General features: G+C 40.3%; 1 protein-coding gene across 1 annotated transcript in view; it reads left to right on the forward strand.

Moving 5' to 3' along the window:
• The window catches only part of ATM (ATM serine/threonine kinase), an 86,817-nt gene that overhangs the window by 7,076 nt on the left and 62,228 nt on the right, over nucleotides 1–17,513 (forward strand). The window contains 8 exon segments of the mRNA XM_009276957.1: nucleotides 9,261–9,426; nucleotides 9,718–9,956; nucleotides 10,779–10,942; nucleotides 11,329–11,498; nucleotides 12,980–13,351; nucleotides 13,903–14,097; nucleotides 14,426–14,524; nucleotides 15,584–15,809. Of these exon segments, the coding sequence (XP_009275232.1) occupies nucleotides 9,261–9,426; nucleotides 9,718–9,956; nucleotides 10,779–10,942; nucleotides 11,329–11,498; nucleotides 12,980–13,351; nucleotides 13,903–14,097; nucleotides 14,426–14,524; nucleotides 15,584–15,809 (1,631 nt within the window).

A 17,513-nucleotide genomic window follows, 5' to 3' on the forward strand; every position in this document is an offset into this window, starting at 1 on the left:
GCCGAGTACAGGGGCACGATCACTTCCCTACTCCTGCTGGCCACACTATTTCTGATACAGGCCAGGATGCCATTGGCCTTCTTGGCCGCCTGGGCACACTGCCGGCTCATGTTCAGCCGGCTGTCAACCAGCACCCCCAGGTCCTTTTCCGCCAGGCAGCTTTCCAGCCACTCTTCCCCAAGCCTGTAGCGCTGCATGGGGTTGTTGTGGCCAAAGTGCAGGACCCGGCACTTGGCCTTGTTGAATCTCATACAGTTGGCCTGGGCCCATCGATCCAGCCTGTTCAGGTCCCTCTGCAGAGCCTTCCTACCCTCGAGCAGATCAACACTCCCGCCCAGCTTGGTGTCGTCTGCAAACTTACTGAGGGTGCACTCGATATGTATGGATTGTCTCCACAGGGCTTAACACGTATAACAAATCCGTGCAGTGTGTGTGCTGGAAATAGCCTGAGTAAAACTGGTGTTGGTGGGCAGTTGTTTACAAGTTATTAGGTATTGGCTGGTATAGTTTTGATATAGTTAATGTATTAATATTAAATTTTATTATCTGAGTTTTGTTGGCTCATAAAGGTCCTAAAACAGCATTGATTCATTGGTGTTATATGCATATACTGCATATAAAGAAAAAATAGAAAGCTTAAGATTTAAATAGACAAAAACAGATTAAAAAGTTGGGCAATGGTATAGCATGCAACCTGAACTGAATGGAAATGCAAGCATAATTTTTCACTTTTCAGAGGATTGGATTTGACTCCAAGACAGTTAACTTATTTAGCAGGGAGAAGAATGTTTATGTATTTTGAATCATCTAACTGACATGAAGTAAGCTCTCAACCCATCTGTTTTCATTTGTTGATGTAATAGCACCATAATTTGGGAAAAAAAAAGGTATTAGAATTTTTACAGTCTAGTTTGTTGAATGTTGCATGTGCAATTTTGGAGAAAGCATAGAAAGGAGAAGAATGTTTATGTATTTTGAATCATCTAACTGACATGAAGTAAGCTCTCAACCCATCTGTTTTCATTTGTTGATGTAATAGCACCATAATTTGGGAAAAAAAAAAGGTATTAGAAGTTTTACAGTCTAGTTTGTTGAATGTTGCATGTGCAATTTTGGAGAAAGCATAGAAATGCTATCTTTATTTGTGTAGTATGGTGCTTGGAAGTCTAAGTTTGGATTTATGAAAAGCATTTTATGAGAAAATACTCTGCTCTGTAGCCTGAAGAGAGTTGCTTAACTACAGAATGGAAATAAACCTGCAAAGAACTCAGAAGAGGGGTCTGGTGATCCTGGGAGTGAAAGGGGAGGCAAAAAAAACCTGCAGAAGACTGGCAAAGCAAAGTGACTGAACTTAACAGTTCAGGATGGGAGATGTGATTGGAGAGCCTGAGGGTGAGATCTCAGGAGTTAAAGAAGTTGGTACCATATGGCCATGGAGATAGCACTGGAGGTTGAAGATTGAAGGGAAGCTGGAAGTGTATGGGGAAGCCACCTGAGACTAGGAGCCAGTAAGCAGGGGAGAACACAAAGGGCTGCCAGCTTGCAGGTTGGAGCAGAATGTGAAGGCAGGGACTGATCAGATAAGGAGGCTGGAAGCTGGAGTTCAGAGCAATAATCAGGAAAGGCATCTGAAGAAGAACCAGGTACTTGGGTAGAACTGAGGGTAGGCAGGTGGGGAATGGGACAAGAAGCCAGGGATGTTGAAAAGAGATACTGAAGAGGGCAGAGAAGGAAAACTGAGACTGTCACCGGAAGGGTACATACAGGTTACATAAAGAGCCTATGGGAGTTGTGTGGTGGTTAGGTAGTTTAGGAACATGAAGTGAGCTGAGTCTCTTTGTGTATGGACTGAAGCTGGAAGTGTGACAGAAGAAATTGTGATGTTATATCATAAGGGGCACAGTGGAATTTAATTCCTGAAGTGAGGCAGGACTGAAGACCATAAATCTAGAGGAAGTCAGACTTAAATCCATTAAATGAAACAAGGTGCTTTTATTAAAGGAGGGATATATGAGCTTTGTAAAGGTTATCATAACCTTTTTTAGCGATTCCACCTTAATGCTTGTTTATAATTCTTGGAGTACGATGGAGAAGTCTGTTTTCTATTTATAAAATCAGTGATCTGGTGCAGGAGTTGAAAGTAGGAACATGGATTCCAGCTGTTGCCCCAAAGCAGTTAGATTTGGTAAGCAAATACTGCCTTCATGAGGTGCTCTTATCTGCTGGAAGTTCTGAGCTTCTGAGAGTTGATAGTCATACTCTTAAAAATGATGAGGAGCTGTCATATTGGTATATACTGGCTGCATCATCAAAGGCATCAGACGCAGTCAGTGGAAGCTGTATGTGGTAGAAGCTGAACTCAGTCTTACTAAAGGAAACTGGAAGCCCTGTGAATTGGTATTGGGACCATGTGCCTCTTGCATCTTGGGCATTGACTTTTTAATGAATAGATATTTTAGGGACCCATGAGGATGTCAGTGGGCATTTGGTATTGCCACATGAATGAGGACACCTCTTTGCTCAACTGCCTGACTCTCTCAAAAGGAGGAGGAGGTCAGGGCTGCAACAGACATCACCTCAGTTGGTGCTGCTTGCAACTCAGTGCACTGGTGACGGTGTTGGACCAACAGAGATTTTCTCAGTCCTTGGTCTTATCAAAGGACTGGAAAGTTGAGGAGTAGTTGCTCAAACCCATTCACTATTTGACAATCCTATCAGGCTTGTGTGAAAATCCAACGGGGATTGGAGATTAATCAGAGGTAATTGATATTTGAATGAGGTAACATCACCCTTATCACCCTTGAACACTGCAGTACCAGGTATACTAGAACTATAGTAGGAACTCAAAGCAAAGAGTGCTACCCATTATATGACCATTGACACAGCTGATGCATTTTTTTCCGTTTCCCTGGCCCCTGAGTGTAAACCACAGTTTGTCTTTACCTGGAGAGGAGTACAATATGCCTGGAACCTTCTGTCACAAGGATAGAAGCATAGTCCGTCTGTCATGGACTTGTACAAAAGGTTTTGGAAGAGGACAGTGCCCTGGAACACTTTGATGACATTGTAGTATGCGGAAACACTACCCATGAGTTGTATAACAAAAGCAAAGAGATAATTAGAATTTTACTAAATGCAAAGATTTGCACTCAAAAGAGATAAGGTGAAAAGACCTGTGCAAGAAATAGTTTCTCGGTGTCAAATAGCAGGATGGCTGCTGTTGCATTCCTACTGACGTGATTTACAGCATTGCAGCAATGGCACCACTGATCAATAAAAAGGAAGCACAAGTTTTTCTTGGAATGGTGAGATTTTGGCAAAGGCACATCCCTGGATACAGTCCACTCATGAATCCACTGTACCAAGTCACCAGGAAAATGGGCTCATTTGAGTGACAACCTGAGCAGCAATAAGATCTGACTGTAGGCTACTAATTACGTCCTGTCAGAGGAAGAAATATTGGCCATCTATGAAGGAATCTGGGCAGCATTTGAAGTAGCGGCAATGGAATCAGAAATGCTGCTCGCTCCTCGCTTGCTGGTACTTTGCTGTTTGCTGAAAGGAGAAATGGCTTTGTCTTTTCATATAACAAGTGTGACCTGGAATAAATGGACTCGTAAGGGGAAACAGGGATACTTCGGCCTACTGGATGAGTTGATGGATTGGTCCAAACATCGTGACTTTTGCGGTGTCACCCAAGGTATTACCACATGCTCAGGAAGCCCTGGAATATGACAGGCTTTCAAAAAATTAGTAATATGCCCCATTTGCTAACGATTCTTGCCTAGTTGTTGGCCATTGGCAAAGATGGAAAGCCGTCATTTGGAATCCTGACCAACAGGTGATAGAACTTGGTGAAAGTGAAGGACAGCCAAGTCAATATGCAGAAGTCCAAGCCATAAGACTGGCCATTGATGCAACATTACAGAGGAAACAGCGCAGATTTTCTCTGACTCTTGAATAGTGGCTAGAGCCCTCTGGGACTGGCTTACACAGTGGAAACAGGAATTGGCAGAGATGAGGGAGGCCTATTTGGATAGCTACCTTGTGGAAAAACATCAGTGGGACTTGAAAAAAAACCCTCAATGTATGGGTATGACACGTCATTCGCTACGTCCCAAAAGGAAGAGCCACCAAAGAACAAATCAACAACTATCAATCAGACCAAACTACTCAAGTTGCTGCAATCAACAAAGTCCTGGACTGGGAATGTAGAGTGGACCTATTTGTAACTTGATGGACTCATGAAACATCTAGATGATTCCACCTGTCTCTGGGCAAGAGACTGAGGAGTGATTTGTCTAAAGATGCCATTCTACAAGTAATAAAAGTATTTGAAATTTGTTCATTAGTGAAAAAAGCTAAACCACAAAAGGTATTGAAGTGTGAAAGCTGTCATTTAAACTGCCAGATTGGAGATATGTGGTAAGTAGAACTACATTGGACCTTTGTACAGGCCTAGTAGGGGGAATCAGTATGTCCTAGCTATTTTAAAGAAATGACTGTGAGCTAGCTGGAGGCTTGCCCAGTAGCTTATGCCACTGCTAAAAGCACTGTAGTAGGTCTTGAAAAAGAAATTTTGTGGAGATATGGTACACCAGAAATACTTGAGTCTGGTAATGGATCTCACTTCAAAAACAAAATGATGAAGTTATGGACAGATGAACATGAGATTGGCTAGATATACCATGTCTTTTATTATCTCCAAGCCTTGAGTCTGGAGACTGTCGCAAAGGATGTAATTTATGATGCAAGTAACCTCTCACTGTGTACCATTAAACGAGTGAGTGTTAGGGAGGTGTAGAGCAGGGGGTGGAATGTGTTATGGTCTACTGAGCTGGTATAACTTGAGTAATGAGGCAAATGTCAGAGAGCCCCCAGTTTGACCTTTGGTACGCTGCTGTGCAGGTGTTAGGGGTGTAACTTTTTGTCAGATAAAGCACAGTTAGGCAGGTGTTGTGGGGAAAAAACAATGTAACTGGCAGAAATAGCAGAACCAAACTTATACAGGAATGAGTGATCCGACAACACCGGCTGGTCTGATCTCATAGCTGAGCCTGCTTAAATGATGCAGTGACTTGCTACACCAATCAATGAACAACCGCTCAGAGAAATCTGCTGACTGGTAAACACAGAACAATTTGGAAGATGCTCTCTACCTCATAAAACTCATCTACCTCAGCTTGAAGGGGCAAAGGGGTGGTGGTGTGTCAGCACAGTTCTACCTTTAGACTGTGGAGGACCTCTAGGGATGCCTGGGACCAAGCTCGCATAGCCAGAATCAACACGCTTAACACACTGCTCCTGACCACTGACAACCGCTGCTCTTGTCAGCAAGGAGAGGGGAAGGAGAGAGAACCATTTTTCTGCAATTTTGTAGTGTTCTGTTTGTAGTTTCTCAGAGGCAATAAATATGCAAATTACTGTGCAGTAATTAATGTGTGCATTTAGTCTGTCCTGACCTAAACCATGACAGTAGGTTGAAAGTTTTCCATTTATTCAGCATGTCTGTTATCGAGTGAGGTAGCAGACAGTTGTGGTGACACCCCCTTTGCCACACATACTGACAAGGTTGCATGTTCAGCTGTCCTGTGTCAGCTATGGGGGAGCAGCCTTGCTCCTTAAACCTCTGCCAGTTGTGAATGTTCCAATGCAGAGACTCTATGTGGTGGTCAACAGTGACTTTTATTTCACAGCACTGGCAGTTCATAAGAATATAATACGTAGAGTTGAGAAGCACTCTTCATCAGGTAGTCTGTACCTAGGCGGTCACCAGTAGCGGGAGAGGAGGAAGAGGATGTTCCGTTCCACTTGCTGATATGCTGTTGTTTCTAAGGGTACGCTAAGATCGTGGCATGCCAAGTCATCATCCAGGATGAGATAGACACATGAGTAAACTTTTGCATCAGCAGAAATTCCAGGTAGCTGATTACTGATGTGGGCGGTTTGTGTGATCTCCACAGGATGCAAGCCTAACCTGTTCCTTAATCTAGGAAGGTAGTTCCTTTGTTCAGAGCACATTCACAGCAAAAATGGATGAGAGAGTCCATTAGTGCTCAAGACCTCATATGGTACCCCCTCAGGCACTCAAAGCAGCAGAAGATTCTCGATCCATCTTCCAGTAAACACCAGCCACCAAAACAAGAGGAATTGGTACTGCTAAGGAGGCCTCTTTCCACTCTTGCTACTTAACAAATTACACTGCGTCTTCCTTAATCTAAGTGTCCAGATGCTCTATTTGCTGTGTCACCCCCTGGTACTGAAGTTAGCATGTCTCTTAGGGTTTTCAGAGCTTGATTTCACCTGTCTGCTGTAGGAATTAAGGCAGAACTGGATCTATCCCAGTATTACGGCCACCTACAGAAAACTGTGTTCTTGATACCCTGAGAACTGTGGGAAGGATGGCAATAAACAACAGAACCATGCATTGTCGCATATATTTAAGGACCAACGGACTTGCTTTTCTTTCTTCTGCATATTCTTCTGAAGAGGAGGATGCCACATCAGCTTCTTTCCCCTACCTCTTCACCCCCGATCTGGTCCCCATGTTGTTGCAGACATCCCAGAGAGGATGCTGCAACACCGCAGGGCTGAAGGAGGGAGGAGATGGAGGACAGCGTGAAAGCTGTGTTTGAGACGATCATGAGGTTTTATAAGCAGGACTTACAGCAGGTCTTGGCTCTCTTAGATGAGGCTTCACAGAGGCTTGGGAACATGAAGTGCTGGGGGGGTGGCAGTAGTAGCAGTTCCAGCATGATAATACACTAGACCATGCTCTTAAGTAGTGACTAGTGTGCAGGCAGTTGGACTTGGAGAAAAAAGAGGAAGCTCAGTCAAGCAGGGAAGGGGTTTTCAACTCTTCCAACAACTTGTGTGGGGGCCTGGTCTACAAAGTCTCTATTCAGGTGTCTAAATGGAGCATGGAGGGTAAGGCATGACAGCAGGGTTTAGAGACCATTATGACTCTTTGGGCCTTTTTTTCTCCATGGAGAAAATAAGTGTTGTGCCTGCTCTTTTAGTTCAGCCAGGTCAACTAGACTTTGTTAGTTTCCAGTAGACCCTGTTGGCCTTCAGGAGAAGTATCATATTGCTGGATGTTACACTTTTCCTATGTTCAGACCCTGGTTTTAAAAAATCATATGCAATATTTCCCTTCTTTCCTGTTCATCTCTGTATATATTATAGCTGTATTGGCTCTCTCAGGGAATTAGAGAATAATTCACATTGGAAGGAATCTCAGGAGATTTCTAGTCCAATCCCCTGCTTGAAGCAGGCTCAGCTATGAGAAGGGATCAACTGGTGTTGTGGAATCAAGTTATTTTTTGAATGCTTTTTGTTCACATGCTTGTTCTGCTGCAGGTTTTGCTCCCATTCAGATTCTAGGCTTTGTGTAAAGCTGTGTGCTTTCCTTGCATGTGTGTTCTTTGAGGGGAGGTCAGCAGAGAGCATGGGGAGTAGATGTGAAAAGAGTTCAGCCAGTAAGCGCTCTGCAGTTGTGAGCAGGAGTGGTTTCCCAACCTGAGGAGGTCCCAGTATAAGAATCCCCTGTAGGGACAGGGAGCATTGGTTGTGGGCTGTTGTGACCCTGGGCTGCAGTGCACTTGCAGTTTTGTAGGGCCCACTGTTCTGAGGGTGTTGGAAGGTCACTGATGCACATTCCACTTCCACCCTTTATGCAGAAGGGACACAGTTAAACCAGGCTTGGGCACTGTTGTCACCAGGTTAAAGCTTTGTGACCCAATAATACAGGGGTATGAACTGTTTCTGATTCCCATGATTCAGAGAGTCACCTGAATTCTGCAAATGACCCTATGCCTGCTTGGAAAGAAGGTGTGGTATCTATTGAATCTGAGGCCAGAGTTATGAAAGACTTGGTGAAGGTGGCATTATGAGTCCTGCTGGAGTCCAAGATGTCCATAAATCTACCAAAGCCTGCACAACAGTGAAGCAGTAGCATTGCAATTTATTTATTTACAGTTGTCCCAAGCTGGCTTTTCCACAATACAGGAATCCAGAGCTCAAAGCCCTGGGTGATGCCATCAATGTCACCCATGCAGAGTATTCAAAAGAAGAGATTCTGAGAGGGTGCCTCAGAGGCCTTGATCCTGACTGTGGATAGCTTACCCACCCCAAACTGATGAGCTACTGACCAGTAGAGTTGAGGGTTGTCAGGCTTTTCTAGGACATAGTCACTCTACAGAGCGAAAGTACAGTAACTGGTTATTCTGCATCCCAAGGACTATATGATACAGCTGTTCTGAGCTCATGTCTGGTTGACTGTGAACAAAGTAGTCATAGTGTCTGGGATTTGCAAAAGATCATTCTATCTATATTTTTCCTTAGAGAAAAGGAGGCCTGAGTGGTGGATGTCCATTCATTCAAAATGTTGTCCCGGAATAGCTGCCGAGGTCATAGGACTGAATCAGAATTTCTTCCCGCTGTGGTTCTTTGCAGTGGATATTGTCCATTGGTGGACTGCAGGACAGTATCATGTCACTTGTAGGTGCCATAAATGAAATAGCAGCAAGGCTTTTGTATGTGTCGTGTTAAACTGATGGTGATGGTTGGATCAGTAATGTGCTACTGTGATTTCTATGAGGCTGATGAAAGGACAGTGTGATGATTCCTAAATGGGCCTTGAGATAAGAAAGCAAAAATCTGAGGAAGAGGCCTTTCCTTCAGAAAACTTGTAAATGAGTGCAAAGCATGGATGTGTTGGTTTGCGGGCTGGAGTGAACTAACTGAACTGCATGTAATAGAAATACGGGCAGCCTCAGTACCAACTGTTCTGATCTGTTTACCTGTTCCTGCTGCACCAAATTCTTTGTTAATGTATGTGTGGCTGTAAATTTTTTCTGAGTACTTTTATTGTGTATTCTGCAACAAGTGGAGCTCACTGTGCTGAGCAATCAATGCAGAGTAGAAGTTGAGTGTGGAAGCAGTTGTGAAAGTTGATTGTGTGGCTAAAGCTACTTCGCTCAGTGTAACACAAAGCAGATTGTATTCCAGCTCAGAATGAATATAACTTTACTTCCAGTGTAGACAAGACCACGTTTTATTTTTTTTCCCCAGTTAACTTTTGTGACTAATGACATGCAGCTGAATTCAGAATGGTGGTTTCTGTATATTTAATGCAATATTTTGCTTCAAGCATTTTTTATGTAATCCTCTGTAATATATATGTTTTTATATATATATTTGTATATTTACAACATATATACACATTGTATAATGTATACTTCTTTTTAATACATTTGCAGAGTTGCTGATCCTGTATGGCCAATTATACCTCAAACCTTCTGGGAAGATTAATAGAGTCTTGGTGGCTAGGATAATTCACACACTTACGAGGGGGTACTGCTTCCAAACTGATGGGTTGAGTTCTGACATGTTTATCTTCTTTTCGAAAGCAATGCAGTGTGCGAGGTACGTGGCAAGTGCTCCTTTTGTATGCCAATACCTACTTTTAGAGAATAACTCATTTTAAGTATTTGGTATTAGACTTGAGTAGTCTCAGGTAATACTTCTTTAGACATACTTTGTTCTGTCTTTGAACACCAATTTAATAAATTCTTTAAAATATGAATAACTTCTGCATTTGTTAGGCAAATAATATTATGAATATAGTTACTTCCTAGTATTTACATTTAAACAATTCCTGTAAAAAGAAATAAGATTATTTCTTCCGGAAGTTTCAGTGTTTGGTTTATGTTGCAGGCAGGAGAAGAATACTGCAGGCCTGGATCATATTGTTGGAGCAATTAATACCTTCTGCACTAAGTTTGCTGTCAACTGTCGCATACGGATTTGTAAAGTAGGGGAAGAAATTTTGCCTACTGTGCTTTATATATGGACTCAGTATAGACCAAAGGATTCTCTGAAGGAATCAATAATTGAGTTATTTCGTCTCCAAGTTCATATTCATCATCCAAAGGGTGCAAAAACTCAGGGGAAAGGTACAATAAAAAGCTCCCTGTTTTTTTCCTATCACTGTATGTGATTGGTCGAATTATTGTGCCAACTTTCTGAATTTTGATACTGAGTCTCGGAAACATTAATGGGAGCGATGATTACTTGTCAGTAGTTTTATGCTATAGGTTAATATTGAGTGAAAGTGAAAATACATTTCCAAATTGTATGCACTAAGAGAATATTAATTGTATTAAGTCCTGTAAAGGCTGATTGATTTCTTTTTATAAAAAGGTGATTTTAATTACTAAATCAAAACACAAAGTCTTTGGGGAAGGGAAATAATAGTTTAGACTGAGTTTAGATTGTGACATGTATTCATATCTTACCAGGTTTATTTAAGCCCAGAAAGTACTACTATGGTCTAAGTCTGACTTAATGTATAAAACTGGTCAGAGAACATCATTCAGTAATTGTGTTTGTCTGTCATGCCCTATTTCAGTTATAGCGTCACTTTTTTAAACAGTTTTTTTTTTTTACTTTGTCTACAAATGGCAAACAGTTTATAATTAGTCCAAATTTATCCATTGTATTTCATTGTAGTCTTTCCAGTTAGATAAAGAATTGTTTATTAGAAACTTCGTTCCTACCCTAATTACTTGTATACACTGATTAAATTCCCTCTTAACTTTTTTCTCTTTTTTTACTTTATTCATTCTCCATTATAAGACTTGTTTTGCAGGCCTGCATTTGTTAAGCTTTGTATGCTTTATTCTGATTTTGGCTGTATTTTGTGTTGTTTAGGTAGGTTTTCATACTGTATCAAGTCAGTGGTACATGTTATCTTTTAATTGTTTTTGCACGTCCAGGTGCATATGACTCAACAAAATGGCAAAGTATCTTACATAACCTGTATGATCTGCTGGTGAATGAAATAAATCTCATCGGTAGTAGAGGAAAGTATTCTTCAGCCTCACGTAATATTGCTGTAAAGGAAAATCTGATTGAGTTAATGGCTGATATTTGTCATCAGGTAACATTTTTATTTGAATATAAAGTTGACTATGTATTTACTGTGCTGTATATTTTGCTTTTTAAAGTAATATGGCTTTAGCATTTCCTCAAAATCATTTACTGAAGTATTAGTACTTTTTGTCTGTGTTCTGTTGCGTTTAGTTGTTAATTTTTGTGCAGTTTAGAAGTATGTGGACTCCTAAATTATACTAGGTTTCACTAGTGTTGCTTATTAGACTATAAGCAGAGGTTCTGTTATAGTAAAGAATAATAAATAATAATTCTGGTTGCCTCTTAAGAGGCTTTATATACAGTAAAAAACGGACCAGTTTAATCTGGCATTTCAGTTTTCCTGTAAATACTACTTTTTTTATTTGCATACTTTTTAATTTCTCTTTATAAAAGGTTTTTACAGAGGATACCAAAGTTCTGGAAATCACCCAGTCGTATGCCATTTCACAAAGAGAGTCCAGTGATGAAGCAGTACCAAACAAGTGCAGGAGGATTGAACTAGGCTGGGAGGTAATTCGAGACAACCTGCAAAGATCCCAGAAGGATTTTGATGTCATACCTTGGTAATAACATCTTTACATGAAACAAATATCAATACAGACATCTTTCTACATTTAAGTGTTCTCCTGAATATGTTGTGCTTTCAAATTAGGTGTCTGCACATGCTGTAATTATAGATCTCAGCACTAAGCTTAAATTCTCACAGCGTTTGGAAAGTAGTGAGTAGTGTTCTTGGCACTCTTGCTTTAAAAACTTTGTATCTTTGGTTTCCTAAGAAATAACAAATGAGGTCTGGTAAACTGTGTGGTAGTGTATAAGGTATTACTGCCTCTGGTTTTTTTTTCACCCGTCTTTTGTGCTAGATATTACCAGTCTTTATGTAAGTGTTGTGTGTGTGATCCAGCTTACGGGTATTAGGAAATTAACGTGAGATTTACTGCTGTCTTAAGCTGGCTGTATCATAGGTCAGCAACCATTAACAGTTTGGCTATTTTGGACTAGTTCACACAGTTTGCCATAATACCTGTCCTGAAAACTGTTGAAGTGCAGGGCCTGGTGTCTTAGCTTGGACCTTGATTGAGGTGTATTTTGTTTGACATGAGGCACTTCTGAACTGGAGGTATAGCTACACATCTTCTTCCACTGACTGCCGCAGCAGGACTCTGTAGCAGAACGCGTAGCAGGGAGTCAAATCGCTGTTAAAAGACCACAGATAGACTTTTCCAGAACTTACCAGTTGTAGTCCTAAGCCCAAGAATGTTTACTTTTTAGCTAAAATAGATTACACTGGATGGTTTTTGCTGTTAGTCTTTCTGTCTTTTCTTGGAAACTGCTGTGCAAGATACCAGAATAGTGTAGCTGCTTGTGAATTGGGTCCTGAGCTGGGGAGGCAGGTTTGGGTGTGTGTATGTGTGTGTGTTTATTGCTCGCAGTATTGAGGCAAAGTGGCTATTTAGGATCCAGTTGAGAAGTTAACATGCCATTCTGTGTGGAGGTGGCAATCTCCAAGAAATACTGTGAGTACTGTAATTTACTAATTTGAGTAGGGTTGCAACCATTGCTATGAGCAAAACCCTTCCAACTTACCATCCCCAGCTTAACATTTTGTTCATTTGATAAATTTTATTTTTCTTATCTGCAGAGATGTTGTTGTAGTGTTTCCTGTTTATGTAATTTCACCCTTGAGGTAACTCCCTAAGTTAGAATGTATAACAGGCTAGTCCAGAAGAAGGAGAAAAATATTTTTTTTGCCTGAAACTTTCTTCCCTTCTGGTCAGAAATCAGTGAACTCAGCTTGTAAGGAATTAGAAATCAATGAAGTCAGCTTGTAAGGAATTATTAGTGATAGTGTGGCTAGATGAGCAGACTTTACAAGTAAAACCGGTAGAAATACTGAATCTTTAACCTTTGATAGTAAACAAATCAGCTCAGTGCTGGAAAGCATAAATGTGAAATGACAATCGGAGAACACTTTGTTCAGTTACTTTTGAAGACACAAATTTATGTATGTTTGATATTAATTGCTTCAATTTGTGTTTTCAAGGTTACAGATTACAGCTCAATTAATATCAAAGTATCCCATGAGTCTTCCTAACAGTGAGCTACCTCCCTTACTCAATGTACTTCACCAGTTACTGCCTCAGCAGCGCCGAGGAGAAAGGACCCCATACGTGCTGAAGTGTCTTACAGAGGTAGCTTTGTGTCAAAACCAGAAAACTGATTTGAAAAGCACCCTCAAGTTGGAGCTCCAGAGAACCTGGGCAAAGATTTGGTCTCTTACCATTCGTAGCATAAGTTTCCAGCAAATTGAAGTGGAGAGCTTTGGGCTACTTGGAGCTATGATTCAAGGAAACCTTGTTGTAACAGATAAAGAACTCTGGAAGATATTTTCAGGACCTGCATGCAAGCCTTCAAGGTAGAATGGGAATATTTTGTGTTTGATTCACATTGCTCTTTACTGTGGAACCAAAACCACTGTATTATTCAAAATAATATTATTGTTGTTGTGGCTGTATTTCTAGTTAAGAACTGCCCACGTTTGTGTTTTAAGCATTTGAAACAGGCATAAATACATAAGTCTGAAAGCAGAGGCAGAAGAGGAGCAGCAAGCATCTTCAAATTTAAAATGGACTAAAAACGTAAAATGGACTCGAAATTTAAAATCTGACTAAAAGAGATGCTGATTTTTTGAAGTTAAAAAGTACGTTTTCTTCTAAATATATTTTGATTCTGAAATGAGTATTCTGAAACAGTCTTTAAAATAGTCAGGAAATGTCTGTAATAGCCAAAATGTGGCTTTTGAAAATGCAAAGATTCTAATAAAGTTTTCCAATATACGTGCTTATTAACTTGCTTATGTACTTGATGCTCCCTCAGCATGCAGAAATACTTACTTTGCTTTAGAGGGCTGATCAACAAATACCATGTTGTTTCTCACAAATGCCCTGTGTTCCATTTTTGTTACAGTTCTGCTGTGTGTTGTTTATCATTAGTGATGTCTGCCTATTCAGTGCCAGAAAATTTGGGCGTAGGAATGGAACAGAGTAATTGTGAAAGAAATCTGGATTCTGTGTTAAAGGGGGCAATAATGAAATGGATACTGTCCTGCTATTTGGAGGAAGAAATGGAAGAATGTGCAGAGTTGCCTGCTGTGCTCTGCAGGTAAAGTCTTTGTGGCATAATTTTATATGTAAGCTCACCCTATAACACAGAAAATTGCACAGGGAAAAGTGGATTTGCAGAATTGTATTATGTTAATGCTTTGGTAGAGTTTATAGGGCTTTTAAGCTTATTGTAGAATGTCATTCTGGGGACATGATTTAGTTATCTGTCCATAGCAGATACATGAACTATGTGTTAGAAATCTTAAGTGAAAACTTAAGCTTCTTTGAAGATACACTCTTACTCTGTTAATGTTTGGGTGCGCTTCAGGAATCTCAAGAGTTTGTTTGATTGCAAGAAAATACAAAACAATTTTCTTTTTTTACAGTGATTTTCCTCATCTTACATTACAAAAAATTCTTGTGAGCCTTACAATGAAGAACTGTAGAGCTGCCATTACTTTTTTCCAAAATGATAATGAAGAACTGTAGAGCTGCCATGACTTTTTTCCAAAATGATGCTAAATGGTATGTTTTTAAATCAATCATTATAGATTTTTAAGCTTCTTATATTTGTCATTTTAGCAAGCAGAGATAATGAAATGCATAATTCCTCAAGCTCTTTCACATCTTTCTGTACAACATCTTTCAGACGCCATAAAAATAATAGTGCTTTTGCAATTTGTTAAGATGCTTTAAGCAGATGTTAAAATAGTCTCTTGCTGACAGAGTCAAAGCTTCAGGTACTGAACAAAATACTTTATAAGGAATATGTGTATCATCTCTCTTCAGCAATACAGCTAAATATTTGACTCTTTATCCATAAGTACATTAGGTATTTTTAACTCATTACAATTATATTTTTTGAATAATTTGTAACTTTATACAAATATGTAGTCATACTTTTTAACATTACCTTCCATTCTAAAGGAAGCATATATCTTAAGAGTTTTCTTGAAGATAGGTGCTAAGTAGAAAGTTGGCTAGATGCTCACTTGCCATATGTCCTCATGCCACTCCACCTATATTTGTGGCCTCAGCCACACGTTACTTGAGTCTGTCGGAGTCACTCTATGAATGCTATTGCATCTTTCACTGATGCATATGTTCAAGCTCTTGGACTATATCCAGTTTCCTCTTAATGAAACTAAAACATGTATAACCTGTTCTGATGGAAGATAAGACTTCCCTACTTAAGGAAATGCTGGTTTCAGGGGTTTTGTGAATTCCTGCTCCAATTGTGTAAAGTAGGTTCAGGTCAGCCATCTTAACACAAAACAGATGCTGCTATATGAACTACAGTAGAACATACAATGTGTGTGCAGGCTTCATTTGTCCTTGCAGTTTCTTCAGTCAGAGCTAAAATGATAGTATCCATTCCACAGTGAAAGTCACCTCAGAAATTAAAAGATCAACCAGAGTTTGGAAGCACAAAAGGATAAAATATTTTATTTTGCTTTTGTTTATTTCTTACATCTAACTAATAGTTTTGAAGACTTGTAAGTCGTATACTGGCTGCTAAGTAAAAATGATGTCTCTTCTTCAAGTGTGCAACACTTGCAAGGGAAAGAAGAAAACAGTTTTTCTGATGTTGAAGAGCTGTATCTGCAGACAACATTTGATGAAATGGATATTTTCACTAACTTTGCAGTAAATGTTGCAGATAAAAATGTGACTGGTTCAAGACTTGCCATCAACCAAAATCTTAGGGAAACACTGGAGTACTGTCTTTTAGCAATGTCAGAAAAGCTTTTAAGCAGCTGTGCTCCTAAGGTAAGTTAGAAATTACTGTTACATCCTTACAATTGTGCTCCCAAACAATATATTTTCAAGGCAAAGTGTATAGATTTTCATTCCTTTTGCTGCTAAAAATGAACCGCAAGCATTTAAAAACCTATATCCAATAATACAAAATAGAGAAGTCTGTATTTCTTTACATCATTGGCAAAATATCCATAGTTTTCATCAGTATGTGGGAATACATAGAAGCTGTATAGAAGTGGAAGTGTGTGCAAAGTTGCCACATAAACCACTGTTACCCTGCTTTTTGTGATGTTGGTTTCAACTTTTGTGCCCCTGTAACACTTTAAGCTCTTGCCAGTTTTCAACCAAGATAGCCTGAGGCAGAGAGGTCTCAAATAGTTAGGTTTTGTAAAAAGAGGCAGCTGTGTAAAGGAGTAATTGTAAAGAAAGCTGCAAATATGGGCTATGTTAACAAGAGCACAGCCAGTGCTCAAGGGAACTGATTATACCCCTCTACTCAGTGCCTTTAGACGGCATCTGAAATACTGCATCCAGCTTTGGGCCTCCCAGTACAGGACAGACATTTAGTGCATTCAGTGGAGGCCATTGAGATGGTGGGAGCTCCAGCACTTGACCTGTGAGGAGAGATGGAGGAAACTGAGCTTGTTCAGCCTGGAGCAGAGATGGCTTTGGGGGGACCTAACAGGCTTTGGGGGAGCCTGTCAGTGCCTGTAAGATTGTCTAGAAGATAAGAGCCAGGCTCTTCACAGTGGTGTATTGCAGGAAGATGAGAGACAGCAGGCAGAGTCAAGAGAAGTTCCCAGAGAGTTTTATCTATGTGAGGACAGTCAGGCAGTGGCACAAGTTGCCCTGCCTTGAGAGGTTGTGCAGTCTTCATCCTTGGAGGTTTTCAAGCCCTGACTGGATCAACCTGTTCTGACCTCAGAGCTGACCTTGCTGTGAGCAGGAATTTAGACCAGAGACCCGCTGAGGTCCGTTCCAGCCTGAATTATCCTGTGATCCTATTTGTAACTTCCACTTGTTGAAACACCACAGAATCTCTCCTTTGGAGAAAAATCTTGACTTGTAGAAGAAAAGCCACTACATAATGGTAAAAAGTTTGTGAAAACAGAAGCAGCAGACTTTTTAAACTTCCAGTTCCTTTGACAGGCTATCTTTGGTTTTAATATAGTGGTGTGCCTTCCTTGCAATTCACTGCTAAGGTCCTGTAATATTTGGTGAGCCAAAAGAGGCAGTACCCAAGTTTGAAACAAGGTATAGGCAACTAGGAGCTATAAAACTTATCCATGGTTTTGCACATGTAACAATGGCACGTATACATAAATTTTCCCATCTTTTTTAATAAATACTTGCTTTTCAAGAATGTGATAGCAATCCTTTTTGGTCTCCCTTCCTGAGAAAGTAAGACAAATAGTTATTTGTCTGCTCTTTCTCCTCCTTTGATCCAGGGATCTCTAGAATACTCCTGCAGTAAGCTTGCATGCATTTACAACCATCTAGCCATTTGTTTGTTGAGACAGTAGCTGCTAAGAAGCAACTTACAAATTTACTAAGATCAGAAGAGACAGCAGTAGGAATGTGATATAGTTCCTGACTAGCTCATACTGTCTCTTGTCCTGGCAGGAGGTAAAATAGATCAACAGAGCACGTGGGAAGAGCTGGAAGTATTGCTATGATGGAATCTAAAGGAGAGGGAGAATTTAAAGTATTGTG

This window comes from Aptenodytes forsteri, unplaced genomic scaffold (assembly GCF_000699145.1).
Source record: "Aptenodytes forsteri isolate BGI_AS27 unplaced genomic scaffold, ASM69914v1 Scaffold354, whole genome shotgun sequence".
Taxonomy (NCBI): domain Eukaryota; kingdom Metazoa; phylum Chordata; class Aves; order Sphenisciformes; family Spheniscidae; genus Aptenodytes; species Aptenodytes forsteri.